General features: G+C 40.9%; 1 protein-coding gene across 1 annotated transcript in view; it reads left to right on the top strand.

Annotated features, from left to right (window-relative positions):
- GALNT10 (polypeptide N-acetylgalactosaminyltransferase 10) overlaps window positions 1-19,343 on the top strand; it is an 80,404-nt gene that overhangs the window by 41,777 nt on the left and 19,284 nt on the right. The window contains exon 4 of the mRNA XM_054079825.1: window positions 3,043-3,209. Coding sequence (XP_053935800.1) covers window positions 3,043-3,209 — 167 coding nt within the window. The remainder of the gene's footprint in view (window positions 1-3,042; window positions 3,210-19,343) is intronic.

Genomic DNA, 19,343 nt, shown 5'->3' with positions numbered 1-19,343 from the left:
CTCAATCAACTCATAAACCAGAGTAGTGAGTATAGCTCTATAAATATTTTAGGCATGCAGCTGAAATGTTCAAACATAAAGATAAATCAAGTAACTGAAGATGCTTGTTGGTCAGCCCATACTTGGGTTCTAGGAAATACAAATTGAGTTTGCTAACCTAAATTATACCTGGCCTCCATTTACAGGGGCTGCCACGGGCTCTGAGAATTTAAACATCAGACAATGCCAGTGTTCCCTCATCTGAGGTTTTAATGCATTACCTGACATTGCCCGTTGTTTCCAAAAGTTGCTGACTCTTCATTGCTACGTCTGCTATTTAAACTTTTCTAAAATGTGAAAATTCTAACTCCATTCGCTGGTTAAAATTAATAAGTGTAGCAGCTGGGTCACCAACAACTTAAGCTGTGATTAATGATGCTGCTGCAGCTGGTTTGCTTGTTGCTTGACACATCTTTTCCCCCAGTGTAGTGAGTTATAACTGTGGATGTCTCAAGGAAAGGATAAACAGTATGTATACAATGGGTACTACAACTGGCTGGGCAGGGATTGGGGTCACATATAATGGAGATTTTCAGTAAAGGAATTCACTAAAAAGGTCTGTTATGAATTCTGTGTGCTGTTAAAAAAGATATACTTGAAATAGTATGGTTTGTGTTATTTGGGAGCTTGGTGAGGGAAATTTATAATGAATTTCAGCTGAGACCACGTCCATAAAGAGCATTCTAGACAGGAGAAAGCTGACTTTTAGTGCACTTGCTTTACCTGACCTTTTACATACAGTAAGAAATAATAGAGACTGTCTTTGGAGATGTGCCTGCAGACAGCAGCTAGTGTAAGGAGAAGGTGAACTGGGGAAAATGCAGCATCTGTCTTGTCCGTTTACCTAAGCTTGGGAGCCACAGTGGCGATTCTCCCCCACAGCTGGCCTGGACGGGGAAGGACAAGCAGTCAGTGTGTTTGCTCACCTCTTAGATGGTTTGTGTGGAACTTTATATACCAAATATAAAAGTGGCACCTCTGCTTTCTGTTGATCATTGGAATCAAGGGGCTGGAGGAGCATGCCTGACTGGTGCACACGTATAGCTGTTCGTTTCAACAGTTGTGTTCCTCTCTTAACATTTCCTTTAGGTGCTTCTGGGTTTTTTTAATATCAAATACTAATTTTGGAGGTCTTGTAAAGCAATTATAGATGTGGTAGCTGGAGAGAAACAATTTCTCTCCATGCTTACTGCTTAAACTAAGTAGCCAAAGTTTGCCAGTTGTTAGTCAGAAAATGAGAATTCCAGTTTAAGAAGATTTAGAGATTTGGGGACTCTTGTTTCTTAATGGAACAGAGCTATTGCAAGTAGCTCTCTCAGAAGAAAGTTAAGATTGCAGTGCCAAGAGCTGGATGAAAGCAGTCCGTGCAGCTTTATTTTGCATCATGCATCTGTGCATTGCAGCCATAGCCTGTAAGTTCTTGGCAGCACCCCAAGACAATTCATTAGAGCCAGAATAAGCTACTGTCCTTTCACGCAGGCACCACAGTCACTTCCTTCACAGATTTATTGAGCTTGTATAACATAGGTGCATCCTTCTCCATTCCCTGGGAAAGGTACCAGGAAAAAGCTGCCACTGCCAAAGCTGCCTTTGTTCCCATCTGCCCTTCCGGGGAACAGGGAGAGAATTCCCTGCGTGCGTGCACTGCATTGTGCCCTTAGTGGAAGCCTACCCAAGTGCCTGGCAAGAAGAAGTTGGCAAATCAGCTCTGTTGTCGGCTGTGCGAGAGATCTGGTACTGTGACAGGGCAGGGAATGGAGTATGGAGTATGGCCTCCCTCCCCTGCTCGTGGAAAGAGGGCAGCCCGCCGTGCTGTCTGCGTTCTTAATACAGTCTAAGAATCTCTGTGCACGTAGCCACCTCTGTTTTGCATTGGACATGTGGGGTTCTGAGAATGTAATAGATTTTTGTCCTCTTGTAAGCAGCTGCTTGGTGTTTTTAAACCACAGTTGTTCATTGTTCAGCTTTAGATCTTACCTGTTTAACAATGTCCAAACTCCGCTGTTAGGGCACACCTGCAAGAAAATAAACACTGCGCTTATTGCTGCACTTCGAATTTCCAGCATGAAGCTACCTTGAAAAGACTCCCACGAGGCAAGAGAGTATTACTCCCATTTCCCCTAACACTGTGGGAAAATCCCCCCAAATTCAAGGGGTGCACGCGGGGACTCTGCAGAGCCAACTCTCCATATTATCTCTCATCTTATCCATATTCTGCAGTGCTTTGTGTTCAAAGCCTAGATTCCTTCACTTCTGTCCACAGACCTGATCCCAGTTGTCAAACTAGACCTGCTGAAAAATGAGGAACACAAACTGATTGGTTAGGAAAAGTAGGATTTGAATCATTTGTCCAACGTGACAAAGGAAGCCTTTGGTAGAGGTTGGATCTGTTACTGAGAGTGGTGGGTTTATTGAGTAGTTCTTACCATGCAGTTATCCTTTCTCTTCTGCCTGTTGTTCGTAATGTCTTGAATTTCTGGGACTCTTTCAGGAAATGCAGTCAGACAAAATCCTTACTTCCTTATGTTTGGCCTAAAAAAATTTAATGACAGTTATACATGTAAGTAGAGTGGTTTGCTTCTCTCCTGATAGTGCCTAAAGAGATACATTCAACTTCTGAAATAACTTTGTAGAAATTCCTCTTCCTGGTTATCTTTGAGGTATAAGAACAGCAAAAACAAGTATCTCATAGATTTATGTATCTCAAGCTCTAACTGGAATTTCCTTTAAAAGCAACTTTAGCAGCTTATAGGTCCTTTTGACTTTGTGTTGCTAAGTGTCACTGGCTATTAACAATTCTTACTTCGAATGGAATTTCTTTTTTTTTGGCCAGGTAAACTAGGTCAGGTCAATACTGGCCTGAAAGTTGGGTTGGTTTTTTTTTCCAGGCACTTTGCATCAATTTGAGAAGTAAAGGATGAACTAACTTACTTGATGGTAATTAACATGGAAGTGCTGATGTTTTTCGGCACCACCTTTTAACCTTACTCTACCTGTGTCCAGCTGCAAGAATAAGCTGTACCTGGAGAAGCTTCCGAACACTAGCGTGATAATACCGTTCCACAATGAAGGATGGTCCTCTCTCCTCCGAACAGTGCACAGTGTCCTAAACCGCTCCCCTCCCGAGCTGATAGCAGAGATAGTGCTGGTGGATGACTTCAGCGACAGAGGTATGGTAATTTGTATGCAAACCTCCACCTACGTTTACCTACCTATGCTTACATACCTGAGGGATCCAGGGACTTGAAAATGTGTGTATGACTTGCGGTTGTTTTACTTGCCAGCAGCAGAGCTCAGGTGAACCGTGCTCCGGTACATGAGGAGCCAGCAAATCCATGTCCTGTAGTTTACACCCTTGCTATGGTAAAAAAGGTGATCAAGTGGAACGAGGAATGAATGCCTCTATCATGTAGGCACTGCATAGCTAGAAATATCACCTGGAAAGTCCTTTGAAGTAGCTGGTGCTCTCCTGTGTTGAAAAGGCTGCAGGGATTTTAAGGGGTTATGATCAAATCTAGCAATCCTATTTTCTCCTTTAAAATTACTAAGACTATTTAGCTTTATGAACTGCAGAGTTCAGAGGTTCTGCCACTGAAATTAATCAACTGGAGGAAAAGAGAAAAGAGCTCTCTTCACAGATACTAAAGGATACACCTCCAAAAATCTGACACGCACGGAGCTGCTAAGATGAGTTTGGAAACAAGCTCGTGAGTATTTGCGGTTCTGACCTATACTGACTTCCAAATAAGCAAAACCAAACAGCTGTAGTATTTGTTCTACAGTACGTCTCCAGTTTGAAAGCAAGGCATGCAGGTTTGAACAAATCATGTATATAAAAATGTAAATATTTCTATATAAAACAAATATTTCTTTAGAGGATTTTCAGACTAAGCTGGGAAGGAAAAAAAAAACCCACCCTGCCACAAGGTCTTTTTATTTCTTCTCAATGTAGAAGCAAATTAGACAAGCTCATGCTGTAACCACAACTGAATTGTTCAAGCAAGTTTCTTTTGAGAGAACTGAAAGTATTGAAATCTGATTTCCTGTGGATCCATTTTCCTTGTTGTCTAGATGTGCCCTTCCAACCAGGTGAAAGAAACCACTCCTGGCCCTCCCACCCCTGCTCCTCCTGTCTGTGCACGTGCTGTTGGTCCAGCTCGCTCCTGCTCTGTTCCACCAGCCTCTGATAAGATGCAAGCTCTTCTGCATCAGTCATCCATCTTTCATACAGAGGTTGCAAGGAGTAGCGAAGATTAATTTGCGTGCAGCATCTATTTATAGATGGATATAAAAGACTAGTGGTGTTGGAAAGTGATCTAAAGCGTGGAGGGAAGAGAATGACACAGAGTACTAATAAAAGCCTTTTTTTTTTTTTTAGTAAACCAGTGTTTTCCTCCTAGCTCAGTTGATCTATGCGTGTTGGGACAATTACTGGTTAGGATGAAATATTTTTTCCTTCGCTGCTGTCAGTTCTTTATCTGTATCAGAAACTGCAGCATTTCCTGTGGACTGCTGCTCCTTTTCCAGCAGTCAGCATTATTCCTTAACCACACTGGGGTTGGCTTCTACATCCCTCCCTGGGTTTAAATAGTCTTGAGGAGGCAGTTAAGTCCTAAACACATAATCTTGACTTGAAAGGCTGCTGGTTATGCATTTCTGGTTTTAATTTGCCCATTGTGTATGTTTTACAAACCAAACCAACCAAACAAACAAAACCACACCATACATCAACCTGATACCTCACAACTGATAATTGAATGCCTCAAACTGAACTGCAGGAAGTAGCACAGGTTCCAGGAAAACTTTCATTTGACGTATTGTGTGTTTGAAAAGGGGACGTTCTTGGCTTTGCGCTGTTAGGCCACTGCTCTGTTTATCTGTTTCTTGTGATTCGGTTGGGTGTGTGGTAAAAGCCCTGTGTCTGAGCTGGTGATCATCAGTGCTGTGCCACAGAAAAGGTGAGCAGTAAAAAGAATGAGGAGAGATTTCCTGATTTTCTTTGAAATGTAGAAATGATAGTCCTCTGCAAGGTGGGATGCTGTGCTTCTGTTTCAAAAGCTAGTCCCACAAAATTGTAACAGCATCTTTCTTTTTAAATTATAGAATCACATAGTGATAGCAGAGGCTGCATTTGAGATCAGAGAGGCATAGTATGAACGGTAAATGTCAGCTTCTTCCCCAAAGAGATCAGTAAGTAGTCATCCTAAACTCCAGTGAAAAGTGAAAGATGAAAAAGAGAATCACTCAATAAAATCCATTATTAATTTTTTTTATTGAGAAGTTACCCTGACAAGATAAAATATCAGAAATACTCTGTGCCTCGTGATGGCCTTGCACTCAAGGGTTTTCTAGACAGACCCCTAGTACTTCACTAACCCTTTAAAAAGACTACGCTTCAAAAACCTGACTTTCCCTAGGAAAGAGATTATAATCCTCTTGCTACAATTTCTTGTGTAGTGACCTGTGTTGGGGTTAAACACGCTGGGCTTTGCTGAGCTGCCCTTGTGGTTCTGTTAATGTTGTTTTTTTCTTCTATTACTGCACTGGTTTCTGTAGGTGGTGTGTTAGTGCCCATCTATCAGCTTCTTTCATCCGTGTGTCTCATACAGAGAGTTTTTGCTTCACGTAAAGTAAAGAGGACTTTGCTGATAGTAAAAGTAGTAAAGATAGTAAGTGTGGAAACCTGGCTGCTGCACACATCAGTGTTTTTTCTGACAGATATCACTTTCGTATTTTGTCATCTGTTTGTATACTTGGGAGTGAGGAAATTTTGGTGTGGCTGCAAAGAGGGTTGAGAAGTTGGCCAACAAAGTGATGGGAGAGTGAAGACAGATTTCTGGGTTGGCTGGTGGCTGCTGTGGGCTGCAGCATACCTGAGGCAGCTGTGTTTCATTGTGTTATTGGAGCTCTTGCACAGATGAATCATCATCTGGAAGTGTCAACAGCCATTTATTTCTTTATTTGTTTGAGACAGACAATTCTGTGACCTTTAGCAATAAACATTTTTCAAATGAAAAAGGCTGTCCTGATGACAGTAAATCTTAACAAAGAGCAGCAAAAAGCTTTACAAGTCGTGTTTTTGAAGGGTTTCCTATACTCTGCATTTGAAAAATCAAAATGTGCTGGAACAACTCGCTGTCTGAAATTTTTTTACATGCCTTTAGTATAATACAAATGATCAAATTCTAGTCTTCAAACAAATTTAGTGCTGGATTCCACAGTGCTCTGGGAGAGGCTGCCTGTCAATGAGCTCAGGCTAGTGCAGTACCATGGTAGCACCCAGTTTGCCATGAGGTCCACATTGTCACTGCCAGCAGCTGCCTTTGCTCACACTTTAATTTCTCTGTGGGGCTTCTGTTGTTAGGTTGAGTTACCTAAAAACAAGCTGCTTCCCAGCACGTGCTGTTGGCCACAACACAGTAAATACCATGGGGCTATTTTGTACGTTCTCTAATAGTTAGTCTCTAGAACCAGCTTAGTATTCCTAGTAAAATTGTGATAGATTATGCTTTTTTTCCCTACAAACTTAGTTCAGAAACCTGTGATATAAAGACTTTCTTCTCCTGACCATAACTATTTCAAACCAATCGTAGGGATTAGGTTATATGGAAGAAGAAGGCACCCATTCAGCAGACCAGGAGAATACGAATCAACCTGCCTGGTGTTGTCTCTCTCTCTTCCTTTATGCTACTGAGAACTGCTCAGGACCCACAGACTGACTTCCCAGATTAACCTGAGCTATTTCAGGGTGGTCCAAAATAAAGCCTACCCTTCTGGATAAGCGGAAATCAGAATGCAATACAAGCTAATTACAACTTTAGAATTCATGATTATAAAAACACTTAGTTGCGGCAGCCCTGTGTGGATTTCTGGCTTCACTTTTAATTTCCGTAGTTATTCTTTAGTTCTGATCTCAGTTAAATTAAGCCTTTTCATATGCTGGCTTGCAGGGTACTAATTGTATCCCTCCGAGCTTGTTGTTACCAGAATAGCCCTAAGTAAACTAAAATGCTTTTTTTCATGTATATCAGTTTTCTCCTGGGGACTGTCAGATGTGAAATTTGTTTGCTTTTTGATTATTTGATTACAATGCTGCTGAGTGGTAAGGGGGTTCTATTATACCATAGAAATGGAAGGAGGGGAGGAGAAGTTGAAATGCAGGTCAGTTTGTAACACTGCAGATTTTTGTATCGGCTCTGATGGTGATTTATTATTGATAGTAGGCAAGGAATAACAAACAGACAGTTCATGATTCTTCAGGATCTGCTTCAGTCCATAGACCTACAGTCTGAAACTGGCTATGATTGTGAGAAATCAAGCTGTTCATCAATAGTGTCTGCCTTGTACTAAATGGATTGTCGATCTCCATCTAATTCTTGTAGGTTGTGGACATCTCTGCTGTATCAGCTGTCTCTGTGTTTGCATGAACAATTGTAAAGCTGTCTTCTGTTTCTCACTAGATAAATGAACAGCCTTAAGCTGAAGGAACAGAGGGCAGATGATGGCACATTTTCTCTTTGCAGGATGCCTGTCTAAATGTCTCTTTAGAGCTGCTGGGTCCCCACTCCATACAGGTGCATAGGGTTACTCCTCCCCGGGTGCAGGAATTTGCATTTCCCTTTGTTGAACTTCATGAGATCCCTGTTGGTCCATTTCCCTCACCTTTTAAAGCCCCTCTGAGTGGCCTATCGGCCATGCCTCCCAGGGAAACCTTCTGAGGGACAGCTTGGTCTGTCATCCAGGTCTTGAATGAAGATGTGCAATGGTATTAGCCACGATATCAGTCCCTGGGGTGCACAGCTAGTGAGAGTCCAGACCTCCATCTCAGCTTTATACTGCTGATTACAACCCTTAGAGCTCAGTTAGTTGTCTGTCCGCCTCGCTGTCTGCTTATCTAGCCCAGATTTTATCAGCTTGTCCGTGAGGATATTATGAGAGGGATGCCTTTTATAGGTAAGAAAAACTTCAGAATGAGGGAATCCAAACATATCAGAAGAGTAGAGCTAATAAAATGGGCTACACAAGCATCCTGCATGTCCAAATCCCTGGTTCCCTTGTCGAGTCACCGAAAGGAATAACTATCCAGGGAATATCAATACCTCTAAACCTTGAAATACTTGTTTGCATTTCTCTGTTTATCTGGAACAAACCAACGTCATGTGTTTTTCAGCCCTTCCTTTTATGTAAAACAGGGTAGGGTTTTTACCTTTTCACCCTTTTCAGCAATCAAAACTTTTAAATTATTCAAGGCATTGTAAACTTACTGTGTGCTAGAAGGCTACGACTTAATTGCTGAATGTGATTTGAAAGAAATGTCTTGCTGTGTACTTGGGGCTAGGTCTGTGCAGAGAGGAAAATGTAGGTGCCACAAAGGTGGTTCAGAAGTACTTTGGTACGTCTCATTTTATGGCTTAGCTTGACAGAAATCCCTCATTGTGGCTAAGTGCTTAAATTTCACATAAATGTCACGTTTCAGCATTCAGTTATTTGCATATTGATTGACAGCCTGTTCTTACTCATTTTTACAACTACTTTTGTATAAATGACAGTGTTTTAGAACAAGCGTTGTCCCCTGTTGAAGACTGTGAACCGCCGCGTCCGTCATCTCTAAAGCATGCGTTACATGCAAAGCACTGTGTTGCCACAGTAATAAAGTTGACTGTGGCAGCACTGAAAATACTGCAGTCTCGAAACATCAGGATTGTTCTGGAAGTATTAATCCAGCAGGGCTGGTCTGCCTTACCACACTGTATATCCGTGCAGTGGCAATACATGAAGACTTCACACCCTTCTTACGGTAACCAGTTAAAATCTGCACCCACGACTGTGAGGCAGTAACAGTTTCAGATTAAGTACTTGAATATACTTAACCCTATATGACAGTGACATTTGTGAAGTCAACTTTCTGGCTTTTAGGTTAAACAGTGTATTTTAATGCCTGGTTGTCCAGGAGGCACACGTACTTGGCTATAATTGATTTTGAGGAGAAAATTTTGTTATAAGTATGTATTGGCATCTCATTGTCCCTTAGGGAGGTTCAAGATTTCAGCTTCGTCTTTCTTCCAAGACTACTCTGTCTCCTTGAATCTTTCTTTAATTTGTGAAAATCGTCTCTGTTAGGAGACCTGAAAATATTTATTTCTTCAGCCTTTTTTTGGTTTTATTATACTTTACCACTTTTACTCACTCTTTTCTTTAGGTGTATTTCTTTTCAGCAAAGCTTTTTGCAGCAGGAATTTGAGCTACTTTCTAACGTTTGAGACAGCGAAGCGTTGTGAGACCAGACCTCTGGCATGCGGCTACTGCTCATCTCTGAAAGGCAGTAAGAGGTTTTTAAGCCTTTTTAGTAAAAGAGTTTGAGGAGTGTTTTTTCCAGGCAGTGTCATCTCAGCACTTGGTTTGACCAACTTTTTTCCCTGGGTTTACCCTCTCCCCTCGTGTAGGGCCAGTCATCTTACTTTGCTTTGCACCGATGTGCTGTCTCCACACCATCCCGTACCTTGCTTGAACATTTATTGGCAGAGGAGTGTCAGAGCTCATCTGGCTACTGAGTGTCAGAAGGAACAGCAGCCAAATCCTTCTTTTCCCCCTTTAAAATCCCCGTGACTTTTTAAATCGCTCTTTATATTGCAGTACCAGTAATTCTGGAGGTAGCCATATGGGAAAATCTGAATGGAAAAACAAATGTGGGTAAGGCTACTTGGCAGAACCACATGCAGCATAATTTGGGCTGAAGGGCAGAAGTCACTAAGTAGTGTGCTGAAGGGAGAAGGCAAAGGGTGATTAATGTGTCGTTTGGTGCAGCATCAGGTATGTAGCAAATACAACCCTGTTCCATTAACCACATCTGCCAGACCTTAATAGAAAGACATCATGTTCTTAGTATCTGAAATAGAAAAGGATTTAATACTTGAATTCTTTTTGATCTTTAAATGGAACAGTAAAGGATTTATGCAGCTAAAGAGATTATCTTTTCATCTTCAGGCACATGCACTGTAAAAATCATTTTTTTTCTCTTAAATGTGCTAAAGTGCATCTGGTTGGTACATCTCTGAATATGGAGTGACTGCGCTTAGGACAAAGTGGTGACAGTCTTTCTTACTGAATTTTAAATATGATTATTTTAAAGCTTTTTACCTTAACACATTTTAAAAAAGAAAAAGCCAACCTTTTCTTAGGCAACTATGCCCCTCCACAACCTTTGCTTTCAAGGTCTCTTGTAGAAATTGTGGTAACTATTGTTTCAAACAACTGATAAAAGGATTACTGTTGTAAATTAAGTTGCAAAATAGGGAGTTTTTTTTTCCTTGCTGTTAGAATTCATTGCACGTTATCTCAGGTCTGTTCACACTCTCATAAATAATGGCTTTGAAGTAACTGTCAGTGAAATCTCCCCTTGGGTTAAGTGGGAGGAGGCTGGTGGTTCTGGGTGGAGAGACTTGGAAGTCAGAAAACAAAGGTACTCTTTGCTTTCATTCAAATGAAATTGTCGTGAAATATTCTCATCTTGGTGTTTATGTATCACTAAATGTGAGGCTCTTGATGCTCAGGTTGTTGGTCTGGTCATTTGTCTTATGGTTTAATACTATCAAGTGTGTGAAGTCACAGTGAGCATTTCTCAGGGTACGGTCAAGTTCTGAGAATTTCACTGTTAAAAAGCTGCTGATGGAAGGCAACACTGATGTCATTTTTCAGTGTAGAAAGTGAATTGGCTTTCAATATCGTTGATTCTGATAGTGGCACAAATACTGCAAAGCTAAATAAGCTTTGAAGTCATTTAAGTGGTTGTGACCCACAGTCTAGTTGTGAGGTTTGATACCCAAACTCCAGTGTGACTTACAGGGAGCGCAGCAGAGCATTGTACTGGTGTGGGAGTGAATTTGTGAACTTAGCAGTACTCTGTTCGGTAGTGAGCACCAAATGGACTGGAGGAATAAAATAAATCTTGAGGCAAATGTCAGATTTTGGTTAATGAAAAGAGATCAATTTGTTATTCTCCATTTCTGGCAGTGTCTTGTAGGCATGGGATACCTTAGACAACTCTTGCTGACAGAGCTTGCTTTGGGTCCCTAGTGAAATGTGCATAGGACCTGATTTTTATGTTTCCCTTTTTGGAATGTATGTTTTAATGTATCTTTAAACACTATTTCTATACTTGTTTATACCCTTCATAAAGAGATATGTAAAACTTGCATCGTTCATTAGGCAGTGGCTGGAGAGTGTTAAAAATATATTCCCTAATGTTTAAGGGACCTGAGACCCCACTGTAGTTGTTTACTTCAGCTTTTTAGTGACAGCCTAAATTAACTAACCAGTTTACTTTTCATCATCCTCTATTTATTACTTTAACATCTGAAGGATTCTTCTAGAAAGGAGAAGAGGTGGATTAAAGAGGTCCAGTTTGCTATGACCTCTTTCTAAGCTAATTATTGTGTAGTAAAGTCTGGCGAACTAAAGTTTAAAAACAATAAATAATTGAGGAGCAGAGTTTCCATTACAGCTCATTAAATAAACTTAACTGCATTGCTTGCTACTAAGAAACCTTTTGTGTGTAGCTTCTGTTACTGGAAGTTTGCAGGAAAACAGCTTTGATTTTATTCTCCTCACCTTGAAGTACATGTCCTCCTCTGCTAGGAGTCAAAAATCTAAATATCTGTCAGCTGCAGTGCGAATCAGCATTTTAATGCTTTACAGCTGCTTCTTTATAGAAGTTAATTAGAAATGTGATTCAAACACCCTCTGCCAGTACTCATATGTGTTGTCTATTATTGGTAATCATAGTTTCTGCTATTAAAGAATACGTTTTGGGTGGTACTGACAAAGCAGCTGTTCCTATAGGGACTTTGATAAAGGTGGAAACTTCTTCACTTTGAGAAAATTGGAAGATAATGCTGCTGCAATTTGAAAATAAAAGTGGATAATCTAGAACACGTTCTTTTTCTATATAATTTTAATCACAGTGATATTTTCTTAGTAGAGAAATGCTGCACTCGTTCTCTTAATATAGCATCTATTCGTAAATGTCATGAGCACCACTGTTGCCTGTTAACCATAAGCAAAGCAAGCCGGGATGTCTCTGTTGGAATAAGAGTTAACCATGCTGAATGGTGGAAGCCAAGGCTCAAGACTGAAAAGCAGAGGACTTTCAGCTATTGGTACTACATCTCCCCTCTGTCATCCAGCTGAAATGAACGAGTTGGCTGAGAACAATGTTGTCCATCAGATGTTTTAGTTTTGGTATCAACACAGCTGTGAGCAGCCCTAGATTTGTGTTTCAGGATGCAATACATTTATTGACCTTTCTGGCAGGTGTCAGTAATTCACTGTAATAGTTTCATTTCTTGACAATAAAGTAAATAAAAACATTAGGAATTGATGGTGAAGAGGTCCAGAAGAAAAGAGTAAAGTGTAAGTTTGTAAAATATCCTTTTGACATGCCAGAGTTTGCTACTAAAGTCAAATGTGTCTGCATTTTTCCTGCAGCTGTATTGTTAATTTTTTCGTTTGCCAAATACTTCATTTTCTGTTCTCTGACATACTGCAAGACAAACATGTTATTACTTTGCCTTTCGTGGTTGTTAATGTATGGGCAGTATTGTAGGAATGAAGGATTATCAGTTTTCCAGTACTCCATTTGGCTGCAACCCCAAAGCAAAGGTTTTGTAGGTCTGTGCTATTAATTGTAGGCTTCATAGTTGTTCTTTCTCCCTTAGACACTTGGGATCGAAGCCCTTGGACTCCAAAGGGATACATGCCTACCAAATCAAAGCAACTTTCAAGTGGGTTACATCTTGGACCTAGCGGTGTGTTCTCTAACAAGACAAAAGTCCAGAGTAGAATTTTCTGTTAATTCTTGTGCTGTTTCTGGAGTTTTTCTTTTTTTGTTGTTTTGCACAGAGCAAATACTTTGAGGCCAAGAAGTTCTTTGCTCATGAATACTGTTGATAAAGGCAAAGCTGAATCTCTGAGGACTATTTTGTATTGGATTGGTGGGTTTTGCCCCTTTTTTTTTTTTCCCCCAGCAAAACTCAGTGATTTCCAAGGCTTTAATCTTGCAGCTTTGATATGTTCCAAAATGTTTGTGTAAAATATCTTAATGCTTCCTCTGCCTCTCTCCAACTGACAGCAAGTTTTTTTCTTGCTGTTGGTTGTGTGCTTTAGGTTCATGTCGTGATATCCTACCCAGGACATTGCTGTCAACAGTGAATGTATTCAGACATGCTCATTAGAAGCAGACACAGCAAACCCCTCTAGCAGCGCATGTTGTTCTGCCTCAGTCCTGTGCACCCACAGTGTTCTGAAGCCTTCAGGTTGCAGAGAAGTTGTGTTCATTTGGGTTCGGTCTGTCCCATCAGTAAAATTCTGAAACGCTTTTGCACCCTTGCTTGTCTCACCAGTGCTGAGAAAGCAGTTGGTGTAGATTAAGGGCAATTAGAGACTAATCTGATCTCTCATGATTTTTAACCCTAGTACGAAAAGTGGAGTACAAACTCACAGGATCCTGATAAGCAGTGTGTGTGTGGGTAAGGTGTATTGACTCCTGGCTGCTGGAAGAGGTGATGCCATTGGTATGGTGGCTTGTCTTAATGTTTTTCTCTGTTTTTCGCCTGCCCGTACAGTGTTTATCAGTTTAGTAGAAGTGCGTTTGCATTGAGCAGGAGCGCGGGCGTTCCCTTGGTGAAACAACTGGCTAATCAAAGACTCTTATTTGACCTTAAGATGAGGGCACAGATTCCCTGGTTTGAAGCAGTATTTGGGACAGTAATACCCTTCCTGCTAGTCACCATGGCTACATCAAACTTGAGCTGAATATTAAGTGTGCTGCAAGAAGTTCACTCCTGTTTCAGCTGCTACAAAGGCTACATAGGCCAAAACCTGCAGCTATCGAGTTCATATGTCAGCAAAATGTTCTCTCTGATGTTAAAAACAATCAACAAGACGTGACTGAGAGTCACAAAATCATGTCTTTAGATCTATTGTAGTCAACAGAAGAGGAACAAACCTAACTGGGTGCTTTAATCTTGATACATATTTAATGAATTGGGAAGGGAGAAGAGTAAGCTAATGAGAATGACTGTTCCTCCTGGGAAAGATGGGTTATGGCACAGGAGGGAACATTGATGTTGTGAGTTGACCAGGGAGTCAGTACGTCGGACTTAAGAACTGATGCATACACAGCAGGTTGGTTTCACTGCTTCTAACAAACAAAAGGTGCTTAAACCTTACAGCATGAAGGATGGGTGAATAAATGGATTTTTCTGGATTCCCTCAGGAAGAAACAGTTGGAACAGACTTCCTTTTCAGACAAAACTTTCCTGAGAGATTAAGAGGTTATGCTGTAGCTAAGATAATTATTCTGTGTGTATTTCCCTGTTCGTAAATGCAGCTGACTATACTTTCCCTAGGGTCTGGGTGTATTTATATGCTAATGCCAGTAAATGTGAATTTTCTCATTTTAAGATTATGCCTTTGTCTCTGTGTTCAGTGCTAGTATCTCTTGAAGCCCTTACTGAGCTGGGTTTGGAGGTCTGCTGTAGGGTTGGAGGAAGGTATGAGCTGTTACCTTTGCAAATTCAGGAAGTAATTGATAGTACAGGGAAGTCAGCTGATGTTTATGCGCTTGAGTTTATCAAAGCGCACAGCTTACACTCACACAAGTGGTCTTTGCCCCAGCAGCTGGCAGTCTGACTTATTTCTTAGGTCCCACACTTCCACTTCTCTGCATTTTATTGTACCTTAAATGGAAGCTTAGTTTTAAAACTCTTGGAGAACAAGGTCAATAAGATTTCCAGAAACCTATTTCTTTTAATCTTTGTTACAAGCTGAACAGTGATGACTGCTATACTAGCAAGTGAGGTGGTACACTTTCAGCTACTGTTCCATACACAGAAACCCTTTTTCCACCCTCCCAGTTTTCATTTGTAAAGATGTTCTGAGAGCCAACACTGATGCACAATAGGCAGTGGAAATGGGACCCCATCCCCTTTAAGAGTCTGACAGAGAACTGTAATCAGTGGAGCAATAGATATTAATTTTCTTCCCTCCCAGGCCTTTTCTTCTTTGTTGGTAAGAAGATTCGGCTTGGAAGGCTGTGATCAGATTAATCAGTTTGCTATTATTGGGACTGGTGTTCATAGTACAATTTATTAAATCAGTTTATTATCCTCCCAACCAACTTCAGAGGGTGAAAACATTGAAAGAAAATTAAAATGTGTGCAAGTGCTGCCTGTTTGGGTAACAGCATATTTTGTTATTTAAAAAGATTACTCATCTGCACCAAAACAGGGAAAGAAGTTAATTTCAATGATGTAGAGCTTTCTATTTCAGGGAGGCCTGGCTTGCACATTGTGATAGATTCAGGAAGAAGTATAATCTGTGCTTAAATTGTTAAACAGCACGTTAGGGCCAAGTATCTAAGTAAAGATGAATGGATTCATTTGTAATCTTAAACAAGCATGTCTGCGTGTGGAAGGGTAGGGATGGGAGGCTGGAATAACCTGCAAACAAAAGCCAGCTGAGCAGTTGCATTTCAAGTTTTGGTGGTTAGAAAGCAGACAAAATGACCTACAGGGAAGGGAAACTAATCCTGTCTGTTAAAAAGAGAATTTTTCAGATCCTTCAGTCCTCTTTTCCTGTGCCCCCTTCAGCAGGAGGGAGAATAATCCCCAGATTTCCAGAATGTGGTCACTCTTGCATCTTCATAATATCTTCAGCCTTCTGTGTGTAAACTGAAGCTTCAGTGGGAGACAGACAGGGTACTATAGGGCAGAGGGAACTTTGATTTCATCGATGTGATCTGAGCAATATGGGAAGGTGTCTGGGAATGTTTGATTTCTGCAGTGCTGCTCCTTCTGGATTGGATTGATGGTACTCCTGGGCAGGTGTGCTGTACAGTCTGAAATTCAGAAACCACAGCTGATAGGGTCTAAGGTAACGTATGAACCATGAAGTGCTGCACTAGCAGGACAGTAGTAATGTTTTCCTCATAATTCTTTCTCCAGACATAAATCTGTGTCATAGTTTCAAGTCCTGACTGGCACTTAAAGTGAGTTAATTTTCTGTGACAAATGTTGGTTCTCCTTTCCCTGCCAAATACTGCAGAGATGTTACAGTGACATATATAAAAGATGTTACGTGTGTGATTTAGGGGAAGGAAAACTGCACAAAACAGGCCAGGCTTTGTCTATGAGCTGTGACTGCGGTGGCCTGGTGCTGTCTGCTCTGTGACCTCAAGGGATTGAGGTTCCTTTGTACTGCAGAGCAGCTCTTGAGGCGAATATCTGTTGAACTTAATGCATGCAGGCAAGATGTTGGAAACTTGAGAATCGCTGGATCCCTTCCACTGATTTTTTGTAGAAAAATTACTTTGGTCAGAGCCAATTCAGTTCACAACAGGCTCCAAACCTACAAGCTTTTCTGCACAAGCTTCTCTGAAAATGCAGCCAAGCCAATGAGAAAGATGAGGAGGATCTGGATACTCCTGCATGGAGACAGGCTGTGTGGTTTGCCATGAGGGATGGTATTGAGTTAACTTCTGCTTTGAATTTAACAGTTTAGTCCCGTGAACCCTGCAACTGCAATGCTGTTTAAGCCGTTCCAATCCTGTAGATCCATGTCGAAGTTGCCTTGTTTCTCATACATTTGCTTCTTTAAACTGAAAACCAAAAATCCTTGTGCTCTTCTGTCCTCCTCCGGCTTCTACATATGTTTGTTTGTGAAGTGGTAACATTTCTTAGGTGCCTTTTTGATTGGCAGGTGTGCAGTGTCTGGAATGAGAACTCTGCTGGACATAAGAAATTTCTGTCTTGGAAGGTCCTTGCCCTGGTACAAGTGGTCACCAGGCATCTGAGCATCTGAAGCAGCTCTGCTTGGGTGGTGAGGCCGGAAAGGAGAGGTGCACCAACACAGGAGTTTGCCCTAGGGGAGAAAAGGTCTTAATTTGGGAAGTTTGGGGACTGTTTATGTTAAACACGCCTGCTGTGGAAGCTTCTCCGCTGTAGTCACACAGTTTTATTTACAGCTCAAAATGAAGAAAGCAGTAGTTCTTGACTGCTACTGTTAATGTATACACTGTCTATCAAGTTTATTGCAAAGTCTGTTAGCAAGCTACCAGCCCAGTTTTTAATCTGCAGATAATCTTACTCTCATTTATATGTTTGGGCTGTATTGCTTTGCCCCGCGTAGGCACAGCCGTTGGAATCCATCCAGTTCACCTAACAACTTTCATTAAAGAAAATTGCCCTTGTAATAAAAATTACTCAATGTGACAAGATTCCATAATATATTTTTTAAAGCCTCATAAGATTTTGTAGCTGTTAATGCCACTTGTTTGTTTTTTTGAGATTTTCTCTTAAAAGCAAGAATTGACTTAATTGTGACAACATTTGTAATAGAACAAAATAACTGTTTTCCATTGAGGCTTATGGAGGCCAGGCTGTAGGGCAGGAATATCAAAAGAATAAGGAAATAAGAAAAACTTGGCTTTTAAAAGCACGTTTCACCATGTATGTTGTTGAGAGACTACTTGGAAGTCTGTGACTCCTTAGTAAGGGAAAGCAGATACAATAAAGTCTGCTCACTTGCAGTTCACGATACACGTCTTAATAAAATGCAGTGATCAAACATGGATTTTTATGCGGCAATTGGGAATGGCTTAACTGAGCATAGTCCCTCCTGGCCACAAGGACAGCACTTGTTACATGTATGTCCTGCGTCAGTGAGAATACATGGGTGCTGATGAGTCCTTGCTTCTTCCAGCCATCAGGGATCTGATTTTAACTGCTTGTCCATTACTAGCTATAAATTAGTTTGTCGAGAAGTAGTCTGTAGCAGAGGAATTGTCATCATCACTACAACTATGGCCAGCTCCTAGGGGAATTTTTATTCTCTAGCTGGTGTCTGTCTTCCTGTGTGAGACCAGATCCAAAAACATGCTAGTGTTTCTTGGAAGCAGGCTCAGCTGTACCATGGGCACACCCCTGGAGGAATCCGTTATTATGCCTTCAGGTGTCAGCAGATGCACAACAAACTAAGACGGTTCAGAAAGATACATGATGCTAGAACAAAACAACCAGTGCACAGATGGAAGATAAACCTCTAGGGTCTTTCTCAGTCTCATTTTCTCACTTCTATGCAAATAAAGAGTTGCAGGAAATCTCTGTATGTTTTCCATTGTTTTGGAGCCCTGGAGGTGTTTAGGAGATGTATAGATGTGGTGCTTAGCACGTGGGTTAGTGGTGGCTTGACAGTGCTGGGTTAAGGGTTGAACTTGATGATCTTCAAAGTCTTTTCCAACTTAAATGATTCTGTATTTTTTTTTAAGACTTTACACTGCGGTGTAGGTCAAATATAATATAAATATCATTTGGTCTAATGTAGCTACTCTTAGAGGAATTGGACACAATTATTCTTCTCTGTGATGGTCACCTCCTTTATTATAATAAGCAGCAGCAGACACTCTTAGGTTTATCTTGTCTTGAGTAGACTAACTATGGTGTGCCTCCTGGCTTGAGCTTTGCTGATTTATGCTTGAAATGATGATTATTTTTTCTTTTTTCTAGTGAAATGATCTTTTCTGATCAGCTGACAATGGCAAGGGATGAGCTTTGATGTTAAAGAACAGTGCTGGTTGCTTTTCTTGTTCTTTTTCTTTTTTCTCTTTTTTTGGCTTTTTAAGTCTACCCACTGCCTCGGGAGGAAGGCAGCTGCGCTAATAATGTATCCAGTCTCTATGGAAGGCCCTTATTTGAAAAAATCTCTAATTGAGTGGACGAAATTTCTGGTTGCTTGAGAGGATCTATTCAGAAGGGACTTGAAAAGGATGAAGGAAAAGCGTGCTAAACAGCAAGAACTACTAAAGGCACTATTGAGCAGGGAAACCTATGTAGATACTGTGAGACAATTAGACTTGTCAGGCAAAACACTAAAGTGCATTTGTGAGAAAAAAATCCTGGGGAATGTTAAATAAAGCTTTGAAAAGGGCAAAGAGCTTGCTAGGAATACCTCAGAAGCCAAATTGTTGATTTGGGTGATCTTTGAAGGAAGGCAGGAGGTGGCTGCTTCAAAGAGAAGGTGCAGAAGGTGTGTTAGTCATCATGATTTTACCCTTTTTTTTTTTTTTTTTCCTCTCTGGTGGCTAAAACCCTAAAGCACAATTGCTGGGTCAGCACGATGTGGGAGAGCTTATAACTTCGTTAAGTTTCTTTGCCCCTTTGCTCTTTTTAAAGAGCTGTTCCAATATCCAGCTCTCCTGGTGCCCTGTTTTGGGAGCACTTTCATACTGTCTGCCTTTTCAGTTCTGGCTT

Source organism: Cuculus canorus, chromosome 14, assembly GCF_017976375.1.
Source record: "Cuculus canorus isolate bCucCan1 chromosome 14, bCucCan1.pri, whole genome shotgun sequence".
Classification (NCBI taxonomy): Eukaryota; Metazoa; Chordata; class Aves; order Cuculiformes; family Cuculidae; genus Cuculus; species Cuculus canorus.
Note: the sequence above shows the minus strand (reverse complement) of the source record. Positions and strands in the feature narration are given on the sequence as shown.